Source organism: Pezoporus occidentalis, unplaced genomic scaffold, assembly GCF_034315485.1.
Source record: "Pezoporus occidentalis ecotype Australia unplaced genomic scaffold, CSIRO_AGI_Poc_V1 ctg114, whole genome shotgun sequence".
Taxonomy (NCBI): domain Eukaryota; kingdom Metazoa; phylum Chordata; class Aves; order Psittaciformes; family Psittacidae; genus Pezoporus; species Pezoporus occidentalis.
The window spans coordinates 1,413,529-1,438,816 of record NW_026912929.1 but is presented as its reverse complement, the minus strand read 5'-3'; the positions used below and the strand labels follow the sequence as shown (position 1 = coordinate 1,438,816).

General features: G+C 49.7%; 1 protein-coding gene and 1 long non-coding RNA gene across 4 annotated transcripts in view; one reads left to right on the top strand and one right to left on the bottom strand.

Moving 5' to 3' along the window:
- The first annotated feature begins 286 nt into the window (after positions 1 to 286).
- Positions 287 to 17,180, top strand: LOC134173063 (uncharacterized). 2 transcript variants are annotated; one of them, XR_009968118.1, is made up of 3 exons: positions 287 to 423; positions 2,807 to 2,931; positions 17,070 to 17,180. It is a non-coding gene; the product is annotated as an uncharacterized LOC134173063 (long non-coding RNA). The 2 variants fall into 2 exon arrangements; XR_009968119.1 differs by lacking the exon at positions 17,070 to 17,180 and adding an exon at positions 6,352 to 6,395.
- Positions 7,942 to 25,288, bottom strand: part of CHCHD6 (coiled-coil-helix-coiled-coil-helix domain containing 6) — a 106,172-nt gene continuing 88,825 nt past the window's right edge. For both annotated transcript variants that reach the window (XM_062636728.1, XM_062636737.1), the window contains one exon: positions 7,942 to 8,489. In XM_062636728.1, coding sequence (XP_062492712.1) covers positions 8,466 to 8,489 — 24 coding nt within the window. In that variant the 3' untranslated portion in view covers positions 7,942 to 8,465. The remainder of the gene's footprint in view (positions 8,490 to 25,288) is intronic.

Below are 25,288 nucleotides of genomic sequence, written 5' to 3'. Positions count from 1 at the left end.
ACCCAGGACACAGCATCACCCGGACACAGCATCACCCGGACACAGCATCACCCAGAAACAGCATCACCCGGACACAGCATCACTCAGGACACAGCATCACCCAGAAACAGCATCACCCGGAAACAGCATCACCCAGGACACAGCATCACCCAGGACACAGCATCACCCAGGACACAGCATCACCCAGGACACAGCATCACCCGGACACAGCATCACCCAGGACACACACAAGATGCCACAGGGAGCGGGATGGGGTGATCAGTAACTTAACCCCAGCATCAGCAAGTGTTCATTTCCCCAACACAGCTCCTTGTCTGTCCAGGCATAGATTGCAGAATCATTCAAGAGTGTTCAGTGTAAATGACTGTGGGTACAAGGAGTGCTGGAGCTGCAGGCTGGGAGCGTTGCAGTGAAGTGCACAAGGTATGTGGCAAATGACGTCCCTAATTGATGCAATTTATAAATTGGGTTTCATAAATTAGCTACCCGAGGTGCAGAATGAGTGTCAGATTGTGTACTCCATTGTCACAATCAGAGCTCAGCATCAGGTGAGTGCGAGGATTAATCCCGACAGCACCAAGTCTGGGTGCTGCAAAGAAAGAAACAGAAATACCAAACTCTATCTAATAGCTCAAACTAGGAGGTTATTGGCACTAATAAAGTGCAACCACTCAATTACTTATTGGGGGGGGGGAATAAACAAGGCAGAGAGAGCAGGATCAGTCAGCACAGACATCAACATTGCCTTTCCCTTCTCCCAAAGTCCATGTCTCATTTCTGGGGTAAGGAATACCTCCGTTAACAGCCAAGGGCTACAGAATCATGGGTAACTTTGCCATTAAGGAGTTTAGATTAAGGACATTACACTACTGACAGACAGCACATGGGACCATGAGTATGGAAAAGTCCATGGATTTAGTGCACAGACTCAGCTGCCATTATCCAGAATCCCGAATTTTCAGGACTTGAAGGACCCCAGGAAACCAGGACCAAGTTAACCAACCATTTCCCCCAGGTTAACAGCCAAAGCTCCACTTTCAACCATTCCTTTTCCATGAGCACTTCCCTCCACATCCATGCTCAGCATGGATGAGACAACCCTGGGCCAGGCGCAGCCTGTATGGACACACAGGCATCAGGAAGGGAACGGTGCTTCTCTTCATGTAGAGCTTTGATATGACTTGAAAACCTCAGAAGGGTTTTGGGAGGGTGTGTGGGGATGCAGAGCAACAGGAGGAAACATCCCAGAGAGGTTTATATATCACCTAAGACCTAGGTCTGGGTGGAAACAGACGGAGCAGAGGAAGCAAGAAGGGCAGGAGCTGCCCCAGGGACCCCATGGGCACTGACAGTGCCAGGGCTGAGCCACACTTCCCACTCCCCTTTCCGCATTCTCAGTGGGTGTTAAAGGCTCCTGAGTTTCAGACCTCCTCACCTTGCTCTCCTCATTAAAACCCCATTTGCTTTCCAGTTGAGAATGGCAGAACCCTGCTCCCCTGAGAGCTGCAGTGATTACGTTGTCATCTACTCGCTCAGTGCTGCAGGGTCTGTGGGGCAGTGTCAGAGCATCAGCCTCCAGCCCCAGGGGCGATGAAAGCAATCTGGAGCACAAGCCCCTTGGGTACAGCACATTCAAACCTCCCCATTGATGGGGCTGTTTTCCCACAGTGCAACCCAGGTTTGGACCTCCCAGGTAACCCCAGGAGGTGAGCAAGTCCATGGGCAGAAGGATGATGTTATGATGGGCACGTGGCTTGTTTCTCTGTGCCATTCTTGGCACTGTTGAATGGAGGGTTTGACCCAGCAGAAGAGCCACGCTCTGAAACATCTGCCCAGCACAGAATCAGAGTGGTTTGCATTAGAAAGGACCTTAAAGCTCATCCAGCTCCAACCCTGCACTGGACACCCCATTTCTACAACCAGATCTAACCCCATTCATTGGCTGAAAAGAGCCTTGGAATAGAACTACTTGAGCTCTGCATCAGGCACAAGCACTGCAGGACTCCGAGGAGGACACTGCTTCATGAACCAGAGCCTGCTGTCTGAGGGTGCTTCCAAGAAGACAACCAGCTCAGACTTGGCAGCATCATTTCTCCTCTTTATCTGTTTGGCCACAGCCTAAACCGTGCCCCTTCCCTCCAGGCAGCACAGTTCCATTTTCCTGGCACCGGGAAGGCCAGGAAAACCAGCGGATGGGTGGAACCGGCAGCTGGCACCAGGCTCCCAAGGCTGGGTTTCATTAGGATGGTGGGGAGAGCAGCCATGAAGTGTATTAAATGTATTACTGTGGATATTCCATTTCCTAATCCACCCTCCAGCATGGGAATGTATACTTCAGGGTACCATAAGGCTCTATATGAGATATTCAGAATGTAGAGACCTCAGAGCAGCTCCCAGTGCCTAAAGAAGCCCATGAGAAAGCTGGAGAGGGGCTTTGGACAAGGGCCTGCAGGGACAGGACAAAGGGAATGGCTTTAACCTGCCAGAGGGGAGCTTGGGGTTAGATACAGATTCTATGATTCTGACTCTTTGACCTGGGTACATCGTCTGGAGGGTGTAAATGGGTAACTTACACCTGTAAAGGCAAGGAGACCATCACTAGCTTCCAGTCTCTGACCACCGAGCCTCTAAGGGGCTGCTTTCTCCTAGGGGAGGATGGGGAGTTCCCTGTTTCAGGGCCATGTGCTGAGCTGCTCATGGGGTTGGATCAGGTCTACCTAACAACTGTTTGTTTTCTTACACCTTTAGATCAGTTTTGTCTTATTTAGTCCTTGAACTGCTGAGCTGGAACTGATTTCTTTGACAGGCACCAGCTCAGGGATGCTCCCCTAGAAGCAATGGGAAGGGTGAAAATATTCTCCCTCCTGAACATCCCTCCGTATCCACCATCCCCCTGTATCCGTCCCCTGCGTGATGGAGCCCATTGCCACAGTGAGTTTGGTTTTATCCTCTGCGAGTGGGGAGTGCCACTGCAACTCAGGATTAGCTAAACATAACATTAAACCTAAAGCACGGCTATTAATTTAATGGGCTCCTCATTACAACCATCATAAAACAAGTAAACAGGAACTGTGCCAGTGCCGCGCATCCCGCTCCGAGCAGCGGAACCAAGGGAGAGGCTGGAATTCTTCCATGTGATGGAGCTGGCTTGTAAAAATTCATCCCTTGCTTCTCCTTCAGTGGCCTTTTGACTGCTGCAGGAGCCTGTGGCTGGTGAATGCAGCAAAGCTGCATGGCTTGCAATGAGGAGGAGGGGAGATGCCAGGCCAGGATTTCCCTTAAATCACATCAGGCAAAATTAGAAGCTTACAAAAGGCAGAGAAATGGCTCTTTATGGGCTGCAGCAATCAAACAGCCTTCACAGCCCCTTTAACCCTTATTTACTTCTCTTTTGCAAGCCTCTGTGTTGGGACTTCTCCCTCTGCTCCTTACCTTCCAGTGCACTAATGGTAACTGCCTTGGGTTGCAGTTATTGGACTAAGTGGATGGTCAACAGGGTTGTCCAAACAGAGCATAAGCAGGGGGCAACAGACTTCTCTGTGTTCGGCTTGTTCCAAACATCAGTCAGGTCCTGTGCAGTGCTAGGGATCAGGGAATCATCACAGAATGGGTCTTAATGAGGGTGCTGAGGCGCTGGCACAGGGTGCCCAGAGAAGCTGTGGCTGCCCCATCCCTGGCAGTGTTCAAGGCCAGGTTGGACACAGGGGCTTGGAGCAAGCTGCTCTAGTGGAAGGGGTCCCTGCCTGTGGCAGGCGGCTGGGACTGGATGAGCTTTAAGGTCCCTTCAAACCCAAACCAGTCTGGGATTCTATAAAAGAGGATGCAAAGCAGGATTCAATACGAGCCTCCAGGTCCCTTCTGCCCCTTCTCCCACACTCCCGGGACAGCACATACAGCTCCCACACAACAGCTCCCACAGGAAAGAGCACAGGGCAGCAGGAACCAGACACAAGTACTATTAACACAGCAGAAATGAAATGGCTGGGTCAAGCACAAGCCACTCCACTGAGTGTGAGCAGGAAGAATGGCTAATTTAGGCCATTCACACAGGGAAAGCAGCTCTGGGAGGGGTTTGTTACGTACCCAGAGGGAGCAGTGGTTTCATCTGCAGCTTGGAAACTGAGGTTTGCTGCTCCTGCTGGGCAGAGGACAAAGGAAAGTTCTCTGCCATGCGCTGGGCTCTGTAACAAGTTTGAGAAGAGCACATGGGTCATTAAATACAAGACACGGAGCCCTTCGCTGACCAGTGGCTGCTCCATTTGCTCCCTCTGGGTTTGCCCCGGGCTGCACAATCAGTGCTCTGCAGTGTAATCACACACTGGAGCAAGAGGTGGAGGGGAGTCCTACACTATACAGTACCTATACTGCTTCCAGTGCTTGGACTGATGACCTTAAAGGTCTTTTCCAACCTAAGTGATTCTATGATTCTAACCCCCCAAAGACCAAGTCACCAGGCAAAGGGAAGCCGAACATGTTCCAAGACGCATCCAAGGCTGGCAACGGAGTGTTTTAGGGGATCAGACATAAACAACAGAGCAACAAGCTCCAGACAAACCCTTTTAACCAGGTTGGAAATGAAAAATAACAACTTGAAGGCCAAATTGAAAAATTCTGCTTGGGAAAAGGCACACGCAGCGGGAGCCCACAGGATTCAGCAGACTATAAAATGGGAAATGAGACTTAGTCTTCTCCCCCTACAGCTACACAAACCCCTCCTACATAGATTACAGAGCGCTCGGCAATTGCCTTCCTCCTCCAGCCTCTCCCGTTATGGCCAAAGCAGAGCCGGTAGGAGCCTGAATGCAGAGAAGATATTAGATAAAGCATCTTGCAAAGTCAAGTGTGAAATATTAACAACAGGAGGCAATGGGTTGTGTTTTTATGCAAGATCACAAATTTGGTGCTTACGGAGCCGGGGATGCTCTCGCACACTGGAATCTCAAAGTGCTCGTTGAATGTTTCATTTCAAAAGCTGTTGAAGCCTGCTGGAAAACGTCTATTGGTTCTGTTATTTGCTGTATCTCCTCTGGCTTTGTTGGTTTTGTTCTTCTCCCTTCCTGCAACACTAAGAAATGATGCATGAATAAAACAAGGCTGCTCCTTCCCTCATCTGGGCAGGTTCAGAACAATTCACATCATAAAGCACGTCCTCTGCAAGCCTCTGCTTTCACATGAAGTAACTACAGTTGTGCACGTTGCAGATACATCTGTACACACCGTGACCCTATGTGCACACAGAGCTGCAATAAATGGGCAGGCAAAATGGACATGCAATGTTCATCTGGAGGGAGCACCCATTAGGTAGGGTTGGTTTGAGTAGGTGAGACCGGTCATGGGTATTCCCGGACACAAAAGAACTCCTTTTTATCCAGCCCATGTAGCCCAGGGAGCAGCGTGGCTGCCCCTGCCCTACCTCAAACTTGCCTCCAATTCAGTTCCTACAATAGATGCAGACCTTGTTTATCCCGCTGTCCCGCTTGCCCATTAATGCCAGCTGTGCCAGTAGCTGTGTGATGAGGACATCTATTCAGCGCTGGACACCAGGCTCCGGGAAGAGCAATCTCTGCCACTTCAGAGCGTAACTGACACCTGCTGTCACAATCTTGCCTGAAAAACAAATTCATGCTCCAAATACCCAACAAAGAGTCAAGGAGAAACATAAAGAGCGGGAGCGTACGAGGGGATGCAGGGCTGCTGTCTGCTTTGCAAGGGCCCCGGTAGTGCAGGAGCAGCAAAGGGAGATCACTGACTCGAGGAGCTGCGTTACCTGCATGTTATTTACTCAGGCAGCAGCTGAGACCCTGCAAACTGAACTTCATCTTCAGCAGCTTCCCACTGACATCTCTGCTCACCGCATCCTCCCCTCGGCTCCGCTCCCTGAGCTGATGATGAGGGCAAGAGCAGCAAGAGTGCTCCTGGGCACAAGGAAACACCAAAGGAAAAGCACTGCCTGGAAGGCAGCTGAGACCATGATCCCCATGGACCTGATCACCGAGACTTTCATCACAGAGTGATGAACATCAAACCCAACACGGCAGGATGAAGGAGTGTCCCACTTTGAGGCACAGGTTGAACTCATCCTCAGGGGCTGAGCTAGACAAGCCAGACTGAAGCGTGCTGACATGCAAGAGGTGTATTTTCAGCTATTAACCACTCGGCCCCTCATCTGGAGGTACTGGATGGCCTCAGAAAGCCACTTTGTCCTTGTTGAGCTGCAGGACAGCCGCAAAGCACCTGGGCAGCATGAGCTGGAGATGCTACACTGATGATTTTAGGGCTGATTTCTCCTCCCCCTCCCTTCTGTCAATGGAGTTCAGTATCTGAATGATCACATCTGTTTATGTTTCACAGACACCTGCGTATCTTGAGATGACAGCAACTCCCTGAATGCTGTAATCAGTTATTTCTCAACAGAGGAATTGCCAATTTGGTAAATAAAGCTCATTATAAAAGAACATGGAAATGCATTACAGTTGCCTAACAGAGAAAATTGTCCAGCACCGCCAAATAATCAACCTGGTATCACAGCCCCCCCAGCTGAAATAATGACATGCAAATCGCTCACGCCAAGAGAACATGGGAGAGGGGCAAGAAGGGAAATGAGGAAGAGACAAAACAGATACTTTACAGACCAACAGTGATTTAAAACCTAGTCTGGGACAGACCTTGGTGCTCCACGTTCCTGCATGCAGAACCTGGCTGTCCCAAGCATATCCCAATGCCAGCACAGCAGCAAAAGCCCTCCCGAGCTGTTTGCTCCAAACAGCTTGTTTGGAAAACTTGCCTTTGGTGCAGCAAGTTCGACCTGCACAATGATAAAGAGCTGGGATCTTGGTCAGATAAGAGACTACAAAGGTGAGCCATGGGTAAGCAAACATCGCTGCTGAGGAGAGAGGGTTGGGGCATCAGCTCACCACAAGGAAAGGCGCTTTTGCTGTCTTAATGGAGATGTAAAGCACAAAGCTGCTGCCTAAAGAAAAGAAGAGGTGAAGCAGAGTAAAGCACAGAAACAATTCTCACCCCCCTCCATCCATTTTCATCAACACCACATTAAATTGTGACACAACCTCCAAAAATCCATGTTCATGACACTCAGAAACTGTCAGAGCCGCTCAGAGAGGACACAAGCAGCAAATGCTGCCAGAGGAGATGCTTCAGCCAGGAGAGGATCCAGTTCTAGAGCTCAAGCTCCCCAGGTTTGCTGACACATCTCTTGCTCCTTCCTCTGGGAGGATGAGGGATTCTGAAGAGGGGCTTTAGATAAGGAACACAGGGACAGGCCAAGGGGAATGGCTTTAACCTGCCAGAGGGGAGACTGAGATGAGCTCTTAGGCAGAAGCTCTTCCCTGTGAGGGTGCTGAGGCGCTGGCACAGGGTGCCCAGAGAAGCTGTGGCTGCCCCATCCCTGGCAGTGTTCAGGGACAGGTTGGACACAGGGGCTTGGAGCAAGCTGCTCTAGTGGAAGGGGTCCCTGCCCATGGCAGGGGTTGAAGCTGGAGGAGCTTTAAGGTCCCTTCAACCCAAACCAGGCTGGGATGCTATGATGAAATGCCAGATGAACACTGCTCACACCGTCCCTCGGCTCTGCAAGGAGAAGGCTTGAAACAGAGCGCAGGGCTGAAAGAGATGGGGGTGTAGTCAGACAAAGCAGGAACTGCACACAGAGATAACTTGGGCTCTGCATTCAGCAGGCAGAGGCTTTTTCAGTGTGATTCACCACCCCCGTTCCCTCCAGCCAAGACTCTGCACTCTTCCAAGTACTCTCAAACAAGCCAAAGTCATTCAGACCACAACCAAAACGAACAAGTTTTATGATTTATAAACTGCGACGTGAAATATTCCTGTTCCTCACCCTAGCTGGGAGGTTTTGTTGGCATGGGCAGCAGGCAGAAAACAGCGACTGACAAAGTGCTGGGGCTGGAAGGATCTCACAGCGCACAGTGACCATTCAAATCTTTATTGTTCAGGAGGGAACCTTGGAAGGGCAGGAACGTGCCTGCTGGTGCCACCAATGGGAGCACACTGGGAACAGTGAATCCTAACAACTGGTCAGGGCCACTCCCAAATAAGCCAGACCCCTTTCACCACGGCAAACGGACAAACATAACAGCTCTTGCAACTCCAGTGTGGGTCAGTGAAACCAAAGCGAGCACAGGGTGAACCAGTGTTGGGCAAGGCTCCGAACTACAGGCTGTGCCAGAAGCACCTGAGGCCAACGTGAGTCTTTACACTGTAATGCAATAAAAAGGAAACGATAGCATCCCCCTCCCCTGGGACCCTCCTCCCAACTCCAGGAACATCCCCCTGAGACTGAAACATGCAGACAATTAAAAGGAGAATCATGTCGTCGTCTTGGACCGCGAAGGGCAGAAGGCACCGGGTTTTGGTCAGTGTCTATCCAGAAGGATGCTGGGGCTTCCAAAGGTGTCTGTGGTCCCTGTCCTCTGCTCTTTGGTGGCTGATGTCTATCCAGAATTAACTAACAGCTCCTGGGTGAAAAAGGAGACAAAGGAGAAAGCAGGAGGTTAGCGACACAGCTACGGACGTGGGATGGTTTCCTTCAGGAGTGAAGGAATAGTGTGGGCAGGGTGAAACCCCCACAGAAAGTAATGAGGTTTCACCTCTTGTAAAACACAAGACACTGAGGGGACAGAGAGCAGAAGCAAGGCAGGAGGTCCTGGTACCCCAGGCAAGCCCCGCTCTGTGAACAGGAATGTGTGGTCAGTTGTAAATGATGAGGGTTTGTAAATCCCATGGCCTGCAGTGGCAGAGGATGGCTGTGATTGCAGGGGAGCCTCCAAGGAGCTGGGTTACGGGAGTAAGTGTGGCTCCATGCGAAGTCACAGCCGCAGCAGGACACAGGAGCACTTGGACTGGCTGCCACCAACCATGCACACACCACTCGCTCATCCTGGAATGGGATCAATGAGAGGGTGAGCACAAAGGATTAAAGAGAGGGACTCAGAGCCTGCCTTGACATGTTTGACAGCCTTTATCCTGTCAAGACCCAAACCCCCCTAAATTCAAAGCAAAATCACGGCTGCTTTGTCCCCACCTCCTCTTTTCTAAGTGTTGCATCCCCAGACACTGCAGGTATCTGTGTATGAGCTGTGGAATTCCAAGGGGTAGAAAAACCAGGAGGGTTTTGACCTTTTTATGATGGTGATTGTAGAGATATGATCTCATCATATCTCTATGATTTTATCATATCTCTATGGTTTTATCTCATCACTCCTATAAAGTCAAAGAAATCAAACCAAGAATGCCACCAGCAGTGGATGAGAACACACCTGACACCAAATATAATACCTCTGCCTCTGAGAATCCGGAACATCAGCATCGGACCTTGCCTCCAAACCTAAGCAATCAGCTCTCATGCACCAGCAATGGCATCTTTAGATCAATGCTACATCAAGAGCAATATCGCATGGGCTGAGCCCATCTACATGCTCTGAGAGGTGCAGTTCTATTTTGCAGAGCACTTACCCATGCTGAGAGGACCCTGCTAAAGCCTCCTACAGAAAGACAACTGAACAGTTACCTGCATGGTTTCTCAGCACCCATTACTACCAGGGCTGGATCTGAGCTCAGTTTTACTCTCTAGACACTCGTGTTCCTTAGGAGAGAAGTTGTGCTTCCTTGAGAGTGAATCAGAAAGGACACCATCACACAGTAACGATGCTGGCACACTTGGCAGCGAATGTCAGGAGGCGAGAGTGCCATTTGGACTACTTCTGCACCGCAGGCTGATCCTGCCTGACACCTGCAAGGTCAGCATATCCAGCCTACGCTGACCATGCATCTCCAAGGACAGCCCCATCTCTACCAACAACGAAGTGGGAAAGCTTCCCAGCACTCGTGAGTAAAGAGGAAACTGTTTGCCAAATTATTTAGACAAAGCTTATCCAGAAACGTGACAAATGAAGCATCAATACCACCCAACTGACTCTAATTTCCCAGGTAATTCTTCTCATCATTAGTGACTTGAAAGTTTCACACTGCAATATATCCGAAACCCTCCAGCAGCACTCACACCAACTGTAATGAGTGAGGCAGCAACAACTCGCAATCAATTCTGCAATAAAGTCATTTGCTGTATTCGCACTGAAACACTTCACTGAAGTGTCCGGGAATGCTACAGCAGGAAAAGCCACTGATGGGGCCACTCTGTGGTTAACCCTTATGGCAGAGAGTAAAACCTTTTCCTTCAAAGCAATTCTAAAGGATCTCAGTTACACGATTCCGTGTTCGAAATCGTAACTGCAGATTTTTACAACTTTCAGGAGAAAATGCAAACAGGCAGCACCTAACCTCAACCAATTACTTCCAGCCCCAGCTACCCACATACTGGGGATGCATCGAGCTGGAGGCCCACAAACATTCCTTGTGCCAGTCCATCAGGTTCCATCTCTCCCTGAATGACTAACCTGAGCACTGCCAGAGAGCCAGACACCGGTGCCCTGCTGCCCAGCTCTCACCAAGGGATGCTGCTGGGAACAAGGGATGCAGGTACTGATGCCGTCCATCACCCCATGCTGCTCTCAGGAGTGGCCTGGCACAATTGCATATCTAAGAGCAGCCTGGGCTGGATGGAACAACTCATTAACATCTCCTCCCTCATCAGGGGCATGAGGTGCTGAAGGGTTGGCATCTGGGGGAGCTGAGGCACTCCCAGTACAGGACACAGGGATGCTTCCCAGCTCTTTCAGACTTTCCTGCTCAAATGCCAATCCAGATCTCACAGCATTTGCCATGCCACTGTAGTCCACTACTGTCCTGAGCCCTGTAATCATACAACAACCACACTATGATTCTAATACTGCCAAGGTTCAGTTTACAAAGGAAGCAGAGCAGAGTCCAGTCTCTGGCTGGCCGTGAACCAGTGCTCTCTGCATCTGCAGGACATGCAGGTGTGGTGCAGGCACAGATAACATCTGATGGGGCTGGAGCTCAGAGCTCTCCTCTTCCAGCTACTGCAGAGCTCCATGTGGCCATTGCACGCTGCTCCGTGAAGCTCTGCAAACCTCATGGTCTGCTGGCCCATCGTACAAGTCTACACTTGTTAGAGTACACATGTATTGTTTCCACTGTTCCTAGGCCATCAGTTTATAAACCTGTGGCTAACTACTTAAAAGCACAGTCGCATCAATTTCATGCCTCACATGCTGTGTAATAGCGTGGAAGGACACCGTATCTCCAAGCCTAAACCCACTCTTTGCTAAGCTAACCATCTACACCAGCCTTTTAATTCCACTTCAGCACTGCACCCATGCTGATACAGATTTGCCACCCCTCCATTTCCTTCCGACCCAAAATCCTCCTTGCAAGGTACTACAAGGTTGCCACAACACTTACCTTGAGCAGGAGTAAGAAAGGGGAAGGAGAAGCCTCACCTCTCCTGCACACCCTTATCACTGCCTATGCACCAGACAAGCTGCATATGCAACAAACCCAGGCAGCCTGTGATCACAAGCTGCTCCTACAGGACAGGATGCTCCCAGTGAATCGGGTTGAGCCTGAAGTTTGGTGCTTCATCACAAAACAACAGCTCCACAGTCGGCATTGGCTGGTCCCTGCTGCAACCTTAGAACAACCCCCTGGAAACAAGCAGCCTTGGAGAGTGCATCACACACTGCAATGAGAAGGGACGGTGCCCTCCTTGCCCTGGGCAGCATCCTCCCTCCTCCCACAGCCACTGCAGGGATCTCCCTTCTTAAAAGCCCACTGAAGAACTTCCTCCCTCCCTGCTTGCCAAGCCTCAGCTAAGACACATTGATTTAACCAGCCTTTAGTCCCATGGGATAAATCCAGCAAGTCTCCTCCAGCGAGCACCTTATTCTGTCCCAATATTCCTTGAAGCAGTTGCACCACGGCACTCACACACACTGGCATCATGTAGCTGGGATGGCATCAGAAAGCAGATCCCCATGATAAATGACTCGGTGTATTCAGAGTGTCACTGACAAAGTAGGAATTAATCCCCACAGTTCCTGTGGAAACTGCCACGGGCAGGCAGCTCCCAGCACTGGGATACCCGCTGGCACCCCAGTGATGTGACTGCACAACTCCTGCATCCCAGTTAGTCGGCAAAGAGGCACTGATGACAAACAAACCCCTGACCCGTCCTGAGATGGGTGTTCAAGGCCTTTCCCCCTGGAGAAGGCATTTGTTGCAGGGCTATTAGCACCCCGAAGCACTGCAAGGGACATTTGAGTCACTCTGGGTTGATGTATGCTGTAGGTATTTTTTGGTTATGTGCAATTTGTTCTGTTACATTCAGGGTATTGGCTATTTTGTGGAGCAGCTGTGCTGACTAATGGATCACAGCACTTCTGTGCCATACAGTTATTGCACAGAAAAGCCTCTCTGTCTCTCATCCTTCAGGAGCCCAACAGTTGCTGTCCTTGGGTTTGGAATAAGGAGGGGCAGGAGTATGCCTGGCAGCAACAAAAAACATTAATTCAAAGGGCTATGAAGAGAGTTTTGTTTCCCCTCTTCTCTGTACTGGTGTTAACGGCTTTGCAAAGCGGAGAAGCTCACCCAGTGACTTCTTGGCTGCTATCCCAGATGGTGTCTCCAGAGCTGGCCTGGCAGCACCAAAGGCGCCTGTCAACCCCCCCCAGACGCATTGTCCGGATGCCCAGAAAGGGCTTTCCTGTGGAAGTGCCCTGCTCCACACACCCACCAACACAGCAAGGCACAGAAGCCGCCGGTCCGGCTTCCTCTCCCCCTCCTCACCCAGCACTGACTCACAAGGGCTGACCCGCTGCTCGCTATGCTCTGCCCCGACACCTCCCCATCGCCCTGCATATGAAGCTATTTACTAGCACAACTCGGGTTGTTTTGAGGCTCACCTGTTTGTTCATGCATTCTAACATTGATTTCCTCCGCACAATCATTCTGATCGTGGTTCTAACTCACACAGAGCTCCCGTCATTATCCTTGCTTAACAGGAAACGTTTTGCCCCTGACTGAGCAGCTCCACAGTTCCTAAACTGCACAGAAGCTTCCTCCCGGCTGGGGGCTGCATCTCCCCGCTGAGCTGGTAGCCCCAGACATCACAGTAGGGAACACGCTCGCTGCTTTTGATTTTGGACATGTGCTAGAAAATACCAGGGCCAGGAGGTACAAACACAGCTCTACAAAGAGGCGCTGCTGAAAGGATGCTGTTAATTAACCGCCATACAAACCGAAGGCAGGTTTTGTTCAATCAATGTTAATTGCATTTAATCTCCTTCTTTCGCCGTTAAGAAAAGCCACCGAGCCAGGCTGATGTTGCTGGTGCCTGACACACAGATTCCACCCACGTTTGGGAGGCAAGGCAGGAAGAGAAAAGTAATGGAAAGAAAGGAAATAACCCTTCGTCAGCCCTTCCGCATCGCTGCACAACTGCATTGGGTCTGCTCCATTATTTAAACAATTTTTGTTTCCCAATAACATTATAGAGGAGCTCAAAGGATGAAAATCAGACGCAGAGCTTTTCACCACTGGTTATTCTTGCTGGTCTGGGTACCAGCTCAGAGCTTTGCTAACCTGCCCTGGCTATTGGGCTTCTGTACTGGACTGAAGCATAGAAAATCACTTATGTGAAATGGTTTCTGCAGCACAGGAAGCCCAAGGTTTCATGACAACAGCCTTATTGCCTATTGCAAGCACCTTGCCTTCCCCAAACCAGTCTCAAAAAGAGCAACCAAGACCCTGCTCTGTCTTCCCCACGGCAGCATACACCTCACCTGAAGCTGATGCTGCAGCTCAGCAGAGATTTCCTGTATCCCTCGACAAGCGTTAGTCCCAGTGCCTCTCACCGTGTAAAGTGGACGTATCACAAGTGCTGTGAAGGACTGGCTGAGTTTTAAGTGGTCTGAAATGGCTCCACTAGACTTGGTCAAGATTGCTTTAAAATCATTTCCCATTAGGACTGTGACCCTCTCTCTTTACAGCCAGCATAATGACTCTACCTCAGGGGAAGATAATTACATCCCACTATCTATACACATCAGTACACTGTAGACAGCACCGTGCCTTTCTGGAACAAGCCAGAGTAGGTAATGCAGGAGGAAAAGGAGGTGACATTGGATGCCCCTCCATCCCACAACTGCAGCCACCCTGAGCATTTCCCAAGCTCGTGGATTAGCCCCCACGAGGGATAAAGGGATCCAGAAGGCACAGAGCGTTTCTACAGCAGAACAACGACAACTTGTACAAATCCAGCTCTGGTTTTGTGAGGATTAAAATGAACTTCACCCAACTGTGAATATCCGTTTCCAGAGCCAAAAGGAATGGAAAACCACTTACTGATGCAACAGCATTTCATTCTTTCAAACCCTAAACCCAACGCTTCCAAAAATTAAGGACAGGCAACAGTAATGTTATGGCTGGGGGATGTTGGCTGCAGGGGTTTAACTGCTGAGCTGCCAAGCCATGCTCCGAGCACAGCACAATGAATCACAGTGCACAAAGAGAGGCAACTCCTCATTCCTGCCCTTGCTACCGGGATAATCAGTGGGGGAAGGAAAAGATAATCCCAGAAGCCAAGAGACTTTGGATGAAGTCGTATAAATGCCCCATTCCCTCCTAACACAAGGAAGAAAGAAACGCAATAAATGCCTGCAAAGCCATTCCAGTATTTTGGATTAAATGGATTACAGGAATGGAAAGTACACGATGCAAGATGTTATAAAACAAGATGCCAGGAAAGTGTAGGAATTTGAATAAGGCTGGCAAATGATCCCTACAGACTATTGAGGAAAATTAATAGAGAGAAAGGGTAGAGAAAGGGTACAGTAAGAACACTGACTGATGAACACTGTTGTTGGGATGTGTAAATTCAGGACGCCAAACTCCCACTCAAATCCACTGCAGCCCTGGAACAAGAATAGCAAATCCTACTGTTGAGAAGCACTAGAAGCAGCAAAGTCAGATACACCAAACCCTGCTCCGGGATAGATTTCCCCTGCGCATCCCTCAAGATTGAAGTTTGTGACTTTAATCATTCCTGGCACACTGTGTATATAGGGATTCAATGCAGGGATTACTAGCAGGATCCTTGTTGTAAGTGCCACTTCTCAAACCAATTACACTTCACTGGATGTCAGTAACATACACAAGAAAACAAAGTAGATAAAGGCAGCAGGATGGCGAGATGCAGATCTGCTGCAAGGAAATTTCACAAGGTCACCCAGGAAAATAGAGACACTTAGCATCTAAACTGCTCCAAGGTTTCTAATTCCACAGCGCATTAAAGCTCCACATGACCCAGACACAAAACACCTTCAACACACCGGTGACTCCAAGCAAGCCATGGCTGCTTGTGGAGAAGTGCCATCAGGGTGCAGGAAGAGAGAGCCAGGAGGTAAAGAGCAACCTCTGAACTCCAAGGGATGCCCCCATCCCATCCCTTGCCTTTGACTGTTCACAGTCAAACATGGATGGAGGGGAGAAGCCAGGAAGAGAGGATGTCACCTTGCCTAGAAGCAGATAGAGCAGCTCCTCAGCTTGCAGGGCTTCTTCACAGGCTGACCCCAAGCTGTACTGACTGCACTTTGCCTTTCCAGAGCTCATCTTGGAGTGGATCATTACCCTCCACTAGCTCTAACAAGAACTCCAGGAATTTCCATGGAGATGGAAGCACAGGGAAGTCCAGACCTCAGGTAGAGCGCAAAGAGCTCATGGCCCCTCAGCTACTGTGCCTTTGAGATGGGACCTTGAAAGAGGTGGTTCAAGTTTCATCCTGGAGTTTAACCTGCCCCTGGTGATACCGAACCCTGCAGCTCTCCCACAGCTGAGGAAGGCAGGTCCCAGGCTCTGCTGCCAGTCTCCTTCCATGTAGATAAATCCCATCTCTGTTTCCCTTTCTGAGCACCAGGCAATGCTGCTTCACCGACCACACAGAGGAAGGATAATTATTCACCAGCAGAAGATGCTAAAGCAATGCAAAAAAATGGCACAGCTCCCGAGGGATCCATCCCTCTGTACAATTTGCATTTGGGCTTCGGAGGAAGTCTAGTGCTTTATCCTGCCCCTTTCTGCCTTGCTTTAGCAGGCTCCTGCACTGGATAAAGAGATTTCTTCTCCAGGTTGGGGCGGCATTTCTACACGTAAGGTATGGCTCACTCTGTCTCATCCAGCCTCACACACCAAGCACAGAGGCAGAGACTTCTCCAGACATCCTTTCTCAGTGCCTAATTCTATTTCTGCTCAGCAATACAGTGAAATTCCACGCAGAAGTATTATGAGCTTGACTGCCTTTATTTGTTTAACAGTTCCCATTTTCATTAAGCTGTTGCTGCTCGGCAGGCAGTAATTCTATTTGTGTGATAGCCGTATTCATCTCATATGGGTGTAGATGCTGCTCTCCTTTCGTTTCTGGCTGAAGAAGCGAAAGTCAGCAATGATGGAGCCAAGGGAGGACTGGGAACTCTCACGGCTGTTTGTGGGTACATGTGGGATACAACTTCTACCTGGTTTTGCAGAACACGTCCCAAAGACTCGGGTCACAATAAAAAGCCTAAAGGTGAACTTTAAAACAGTAAAATTCCATTGGGAAAAGACAAGCACTGCCCAGGTACAATCCAGAAATAGCAGTATCTGTCAGCAGAATCAGCCCATTGCATAGAGCCATGGAATGGTTTGGGTTGAAGGGACCTTAAAGCTCCTCCAGCTCCAACCCCTGCCATGTGCAGGGACCCCTTCCACTAGAGCAGCTTGCTCCAAGCCCCTGTGTCCAACCTGGCCTTGAACACTGCCAGGGATGGGGCAGCCACAGCTTCTCTGGGCACCCTGTGCCAGCGCCTCAGCACCCTCACAGGGAAGAGCTTCTGCCTAAGAGCTCATCCCAGTCTCCCCTCTGGCAGGTTAAAGCCATTCCCCTTGGCCTGTCCCTACAGGCCCTTGTCCAAAGCCCCTCTCCAGGTTTCCTGTATGCCCTCCACAAGACTCAGCCCTGCAAACCTTCTGCACCAGCTCAGTGCTGACCAAGCATTCCTGGTACCTGACTATCAGATTTGAAAGCATTAATTACGTGTCTAACTCTTGCCAATCTCCACGTATCTCGAAATATCTGGTCTCAGGAGCTGCAGGATCTGATGAGACCACAAAGAAGAGAAGCCTGGTTGGTTGGCCTGCACCAAGCCCCAGTCAGACAATCCCCTACCAGGTTCAGGCAACCAGACAGAGAAATAACAGGCGTTTTGAAATGGTAATGACTGATCTGAGACAGTTAAATGACTCAGCCACACCTCTTGGAGGTTGCCAAAGTCATGCAGGAGCAGGGAGCCCTTCCTGCTGCTCAACTCTGGGCAGGGAATGTGTAGCACAGGCAGGAGAGTGCTGGGAGCTCCTGCAGCTGGGAATGGAGGGGCTGTGGATGGATGTTCAGGATGCCAGCCACAGGCACACCCAGGCAGGAACCTGTGTGCTCAGCCCTGGATGCAGAGACCATCGCAGTAGCTCAGCAAGATGGATTTGTTGTGAACGGCTGCCCATTGGCACCCAACATAACCAATGCAATTAAGAGAGCAGCAGATAAGATGCCCTACAACGTGAAACATGGATCTGAGCGAACAAAGGGAGAACGGCGAACACTGGGAGACGCATCCGTATTTCTCAATCAATGTCTCCTCCTGCCTCAATTCCAAATCCTTCTTTCAAGATTGAAAACCTTTCCCAAGTGAAAAACAAGCTCAGCATTTCTCTAACTGCTTCCTGTCCCTTCCCCTCTTCAGAGGGCACCCTGGTAGAATACCAGATGCTGGAATAAGCCACAAAAGCCTCCTAAATAATTATCTCCCATCCCCTCCACTGCAAATTTATAGTCCTGCATCTGTGTCAGGACAGAGGCCTCTTTCCATCTGTCTGAAACGCATCCTTTACAGAGAGGACACAGAGGTGGAATGTTTAATGGGAGCATCTGAAAGCGCATTAAATGCCTGGAAAGCAAGCGGCCATTTAGCCGTGTGCTGTTCCCTGCCTCGTGGACGCTGCTCAAGTGGAGGGGGAGCTTGCTTTGCTTTAAATATGACAAATGACGCTGGTCCCATCTCCTGATTTCCCTCTCTGTGCAGCATGTCTGTTCATGACAGATACTGTGCAGCTGCTTAGGTGTCCCTTTATCTGCTAGGAAAGTATTGTCTGTTTGGAACCAACTCATCCTCAAACAGTAGCCCCTGAGGGGGAGAGAGAAAAGGGAGGGGAGGAAAGAGGGGAGGGAGCTGTCAACTGGGAATGCATCCATGCTTCTGCTGCAAAGGTTCTGGCAAAAAGCAAGCATCGTATTTAGCTTTAGCTACATCCTCTCTTCCCCCCTCTTAGACCATCCTTTCCCAGTGTCACTCACCACCTCTTTCCGCCCTCTTCCCACAAAGACCTTACCACTAACATCCATCTGATTTCACACTTACAACCTGTGGAAACAAAGCAAGCCCGGAGCCTTCTCCTGCAGGCCTGTGCCAGTGCAGAGGAGCTTCAGGTCCCAGCCTGAGCAGCGTGCAAGGAAGACAGGCAACACTGAAAAGAAAGAAAACCAACACACATAAAGGATGGAAAAAGGGGGGATTGGGAGGGAAGGAAGAGAAGGGGAGGGGTGAGGCAATCGCAGGGTATTTATATTTTGTGTTTAAAGAGAATCAAAGCAGGAACTTGGCAATTTTCTGTAGCCAGGATTAGAACAGAACAAACTCAAACGCTCTGTCCTTCTGCAGAGCCCTGCGAGCTGAATCTCACTCTGCAAAATGGCCAATATAGAAAGCAGCTCATAAATCCCTGTGACGCAAGTAACTTCCCATTACTCTTGGGGAAACAGAGGCAGAGACAGATTCATTAATCCAAGTAAATGAATCCGTGAAGCAGGCTGGATAGCTGAATCCTCATAATGTCCCACTCAAGAACCAGCACCCAGGGCCCAGCAATTTCCATGCCACGCTGCCTGGGACAAGCACAGCAATACACTGGAATGGATGAGAGTGTTTTTAGGAAGGAAAAGTACAGTCATTAAACCACACCTGCCTTGGCCATGCAGCCTGCATCCTCATTAAAGCATGGTTTACTGCTGCAAAACGCCTCCCACCACCTCAGTCATCGCATTGTTAATACCAAAGACCAAGGTCACATAGGTAAGATGCTGCCTCAGAAAGCTGCTGAGTAGCAGAGAGCTGCAAAACCTGTCTGAGCAAGTCCTCCAGCAGCTCAGCACCACGGGGTGATGCCCAGGCTGGCGAGGTAAGGCTGCCTTCGAGATACCATCATTATTCTGCATCCTGGGCACATCCAGACAGGATGTTGCTACAGGCTGGTGTTCTGCTTCCAGCTTGTGGAATACAGCTTCCATGTGTGTGCAGAGAAAACCTGGGTCTTTAAAGCTGTTCAGATACTTATATGTACACACAGAGCTTTGTAAGACACGTTAAAGAACTGTTAGGACCAACACTGAATCGAAGACTTTTAAGATGAGGAACTGTCCCTTAATTATTTTCTGGTGGGGTGGGATTTCCTTGTTCTGGAAATAATGAAATTCCACACATAGACCTCATAGCAGCCTTCCAGTATCTGAAAGGGGGCTATAGGGATGCTGGGGAGACACTCTTCATTAGGGACTGTAGTGACAGGACAAGGGGTAACGGGTTCAAACGTAAACAGGGGAAGTTTAGATTGGATATAAGGAGGAAGTTCTTTACTGTAAGGATGGTGAGGCACTGGAATGGGTTGCCCAGGGAGGTTGTGAATGCTCCATCCCTGGTGGTGTTTAAGGCCAGGCTGGGCAGTGCCTCGGGTGACATGGTTTAGTGTGAGGTGTCCCTGCCCATGGCAGGGGGTTGGAACTGGATGATCTTAAGGTCCTTCCCAACCCTAACTATTCTGTGATTCTATGATCAGGCCACACATGAGTGGTCCTGAGTGGATCTGCTGACACTACCAAAGCACCATGCTATGTGATGCTGACCAAAGGCCCCAAGCACAAGCCTCTGAACCACGCAGTCCAACCCCGCTGACACCAGCATGCGTTTGCCCTATAATTGGGCAAGACACATGCAGGTCCAGCCCCACCAGCCCACCCACACAGGGGGACATGCCACTCACTCCATCTGCAGAGAGCTTTTCCATCTGTGCCACTGTACTCACTGCAGCGCTCCGACAGACAACCCGCTCCCCTTTCATGCGCTCCGTGGTGGCCGCTTCTCCAGAGCTGCCTATCATTTCCTTATCAAGCAGTAAGGACGTAGGATCACTCGAGACACAGCTCAGCCTTGCTGCGATTTCACTCTCTCAGCGGGTTGTAAATGCCCCTATAATGTTGGCTTTTTTAATCTCGTGTTATTATTACCCGCGGCTGCCATTCAGGCTGCAGAGAATAAAGCACTGAGGCTTTCAGGACCCGCACAATGGCTCTGTGCCTTTGCCAGCAGTTGGACAAACAATACCTCTGTGTTTCAGCTTTATTGGAAACCTTTCTGTTGTGGGAGCCTGCCTGCGTGTGTCCCTCCGCTCGGGCAGCACACAGGCACGAGCCTGTGGATTCAGCCGTCATCTCAGGAGCACGTGCCTCCGCCGCTGCCTACAGAACCAACACCAAAGCGTGCAGGCAGCTGCCTGCGAACCCAGCGAGCCTATGGAGGGATGGAGATAGGGGCTGGGGGAGCCAGTGGGTCTTCCCTATAGATCAACCAGGGAGTACAAAGCTTAACAGGGCCCCCCTGTGAATAATGACCTTCATTTCTGCATAAATCTATATGGAAGTCTGATGATCTATGACACAACTATGAAAATGTCAAAACTCCACTTCCCCAGATCACGTTCTTACATGAAATCCTGGCTTCTGCTTAAAAGAGCCCGAGATCCTCCTGTTTGCAAGGAAGGCTTCAGAAGTGGAACAGCCAAAAAAGCACAGCTCGGAATGCGGAGGGGATGGGAAGAACGCAGGGCTCTCCTCATCTGGGGAGGCTGACTCCTTCGGTTGGTTCGTTACTGCTTGCAGGGGACACTGGGGATGTGCTAGCATTTGCAGGGCTGCAGATCCTCCCTCCCTCAGAGCACAAGCCATGCTGCACGCCCTTCACTTATCCAAAACCCGAGAGACAAGTCGAAACTCCCCCAGACCCAAGGCTGACTTGTCAAATGGTTCAGAAAGACACTGGGGTTATTCCATTTGCCTTCTGGTTTTAAGCAACGCAGTCACATTCTCCTACCCCTGCTGTCTAGGCAGGAGAGCGCTGGGTGAGTTTATTTATGCCTTCCCTTCTCCTTCTCTCCCTTTTAAATAAAAGCCCAGATTCTCGTGTACTTGTAAAACTTCAGGTACAACTCCACAAAACTAGGGCAGTAGAAAACATGCCAAACACTTCAAGGCTTGGCAACAGCGAGTGCCTGCCTGTCTCCGTGGCAGGAGGAATGTCTGTCTGTCTTCGCCAATGTTTCTGAGTAAGAAATGTCTCATCCGATAGCCTGTGTACGTCTGAAGCACAGATGCTGTCAGCTCGCCAGGAAGAGCCCTTGACATTTGGCTGAAAACCACAGCCCCATCTCCCCTGAACACCAGCAAAAGGCAGGGAAACCTGGCAGGTCTGGAAACCTGCGCATCAGGTGCTGCCTGCAGCAAGCATCCCAGTTAAAATGGAAGAGGCAGCGGTGCAATGAACACAGGAGCCTTGGGGTACCAAAGCACCCACTTCCCAGTTTCCCAGCTCTGTGTCCACAGCTCTCTTTGTCCCATGCTTGGGAGCCAGAGATATTTTGAAGGGGAGGAAACTGAGGATTGCTATCTTAAACAGAATAAACACAAGGTGAGTGGTTTGAGCACACGGTGTGTTGTCAGTGCGGTGTTCTGTGCCTCATGCACCTGGAGAGACAAAGTGCATCCTGCTCCCAGCTCCAGCGTTCTGGTACTGGGGCTGGCAAGAGAAGATGAGCTGTGCTCACTGTGGACACAGTAACTGGATTGCAATGCTCTCTTCCCAGGAAGAGTAATGAAGTACCCAGAGAGCCTGCGGAGATGTCAGAGAAGCAGCTGCCTTTAGACCCTTTGCAGGCCAAAGGCAGATTAAGGATAACACAGCACCAGCATAACAGCACCTTATCAACCACTAAGAAGTGGGGGCTGAGTGGTGGTGGTGACACTGGTCCGCATCACAGCCCAAGTGTCCAAACAGCTCTAAAGCAAGGAGCTGCAGACAGCTGGGAGAGCCGATGTGAACACCTCCCATTCCAGCAGTGCTCATCATCCACAACATTTCCGAGACATCCATTCACCCTCGACACTCCAAACCACAGAAGTAATATCAGCCCAGGTAGAGACGGGCAAATAAACACGAGTTAAATGACTGCTCAAGGTCGCCCAAGGACTACGAGAGGCACGCGCGTCTAGCGAGTAGATTACTCTTCCCTTTTGAAAGGCACACAGACACAGAGAGGGGATTGGAACTGCTTAGCCAGGTGTGGAGCCTGCTGTGAACAGCACAGCTTCACTGAGCAGCCGCTCTTCCCGCTGCCGTTCCACCAGCGCTAACATGTAAGAAAAGCAAACCTTTATAATAAAATCCATTCAAATAGATGCAAATAGGGATGGAGGGGGGGGGGATTGCATCTGGGCTAAGTAACTGTAATCTACGCATCCTATTTGTTTGCTCGTTATTAAATTACCCACAAGCCATTGACGATTTGAGTCTCTCTCCGAGAGCCAGAGATTAACTCAGAATTGCTAAGCAGAAATGCTGCTCTCCAGCAAGATCAGCCTCACGATGAGCTGCGGACATTTGGGAACAAAGGTGAGCTTTCCTGCAAGAAATGAGAGGCACACAAAGATGGGAAAACACTGCTACGAGGGGAAGAGGATGCGCGAGGCAGGAATCTATGGGGAATGGTTTCACACACGCTGCACACAGTGGTTTCACATGGGCTGATCAAGCCCACTCGTGTTCCCGGAGCACAGGAGCCACGCTTCGGTCCAAGCACTAATGCAAATGAGATGCTCAGTGAAAGCCAATGAAGCCAGGATGTAAATATTAATTTAAGAACCTCATTGACAAAGCCTCAGCTCCTCTATAAATAGCTGGTTTAACAGCAGGTGATGCTGAAGCAGCTATCCTGGCTCCTCTTCCCACCATCCCCTGTGCCATCTTGGTTTTATTGACCCCGGAGACACAACGACTCTTCCCTGTACAAGGCTTGCTTCTCCACCACTACCTGCAGAGCAGCTCCAACCACTCGCCACTACAATACATATTTATCAAGGCCCTTACACAACAAGGATCCTGCGGCACTACGCACACAGTGGCTCACAGCTGCAATTAGAGGGAGAAAACAGTTTAGAGAAATAGAAAAATCATGCAGCCTTGCTTTTAAGCAGGAGGTGGCTGAGGAGCCGGTCACTCAGGAGCCATCAAGCATTTAGGGAATGACTGACACAAAGCCAGGCACTGTCTGTCTGCACTTCCACTGTGCACTTGGCAAACAGAGCATCTGAGATAGCAACACCTTTAGTAACTCTAGGCCACCAGAGAAGCACTTTGCATCTCAAAAGAAGATGTCAAAATCCTGCTCTCTTCCCACAGTTCTATTTCATCTAGAGTTATTACTTTATAATACATAATAAATCTTACAATCCATTACCATCCCTTTGGGCTGCACAGGCAGGCATCCCTTCTTTCACACAGGCAACAAGACAGCTATTGAATAGCAACCCCACAGCAGAGCTTAGGGCCAGCACTCAAGAATATTCCATCCTGGTAAAACTGCCGCTTGGATCAGCCCAACGGGATCGCCCTGAAACCACAGGAATGATGTTTTGGGCTATTCACGTGGATTTGTATATGTTCTCCAGAAGTCTTTTAAAGCCTCAGTCTTCCTCCTGCTGCAAAGAACAGTGACAACATACTTGATGGGCTGGGGTTGTAAAGAGGCAGATTGATGCAGAGGAACAGAATGGACTTTGTTATCCCTTCCTCCCACTCGCTTCGAGTTTCTAAAGAAACCTTCTGAGCACAACAATTTACTACATTTCCCCAAGCCATATGATAAGCAGAAAGAAAAAATGAACACACAGACAATCAACACTTTTTTCCCCCTATAAAGTCTATTATATTCTTACAGCTTGGACAGTGCAGGCTCTAGAGCTTATCCTGAGAGGGAACCCGCTGTGCCGGGCATCATTGTGATGGTCTGTTGGTTTTAAGACCATTAAGAGATATGGAAAGGAAACTTCTGCAATAAAGTTCACTTATTGAACTCTCTTTTCTGAGTGGAAGTTCTTCTGGTTTCCACTATTTATGGAAATAAGATAGAGGAGCTTGACTTAGCAGAAGAGAAGCTTAAAATAAAGCCATGCTCAGAAACGCGGCGGAATTTAGCAAGAGAAGGGCTAAACATTGCCAAATTGATCATAAAGACAGAAATTAGTTGTTCTCATTAATCAACCCAAAAAAGCCTCACATAGCAATAGATTTGCAATCATCTTCACTGCATTATTTACTCTAATAAAATTGCCATAAATCTAATAGCAATAGTAAGTAGCACCAAGGACGAACTGAAGCATCTTACATGGTTCAGTATACACAAGATGCTCCAACAGGGCATCAAAACAGCCTGCCCAGGAGAAATCCACACCACCGCTGCTTCCTTTGTTGTTGCTATACAGCTACATATAAACCTGCAGTGCCAAGTGACCCACAAGTAGCTTGTTCTCTTCCCCAAACCTCTACATGTGCCATTTCCTGTAGCTCCTGCAAAGTGGCTGCTCCCTCTGTCCGCTGTCTCCTTTCCATATCAGCATATCCATTGCTCAGATCCTGGATTTTCGTTGTCATCTGTAGTCCTTACAAGGCAGGACCTGAAGAAAAGTTTAACTAAGTTTGGTTCCCTCTGCAGTCAATTTGGAGCCTCCAGAGCACTGCTGAAATCCAGTTTATCCACAGTAATTCCCTCTTCACACCTATTTAACGGCAGCCACTCACCGAGGACAGGCTGGCAGCCGTCTCTGCGCATTGGAGCCTCCACCACGCTGCCAGGAACTGTGCTGAGCCACGTCCACATCACACGCCAGTGGAGATGGACTGCACCCTTCAGCTCGGGGATGGAAAGATCAAGCTGGTAGATGGGTTCTCTTCCTTGCCAGGTGCACTGATTTTTGTCAACGGGGAAAGCCAATTAAAGTTGATAAAGACACATTCTCTGCTGGTTTTTCCTCACTGCCCACTGCTCAGTGCCAGTGTAATGGATAATGTTCTGCCTGTGGGTGTATTTTCTAAGATCTGTCAGTTCTGACAGCATTTTGGCACCTGGATAACTCAAGATCTATACCAAG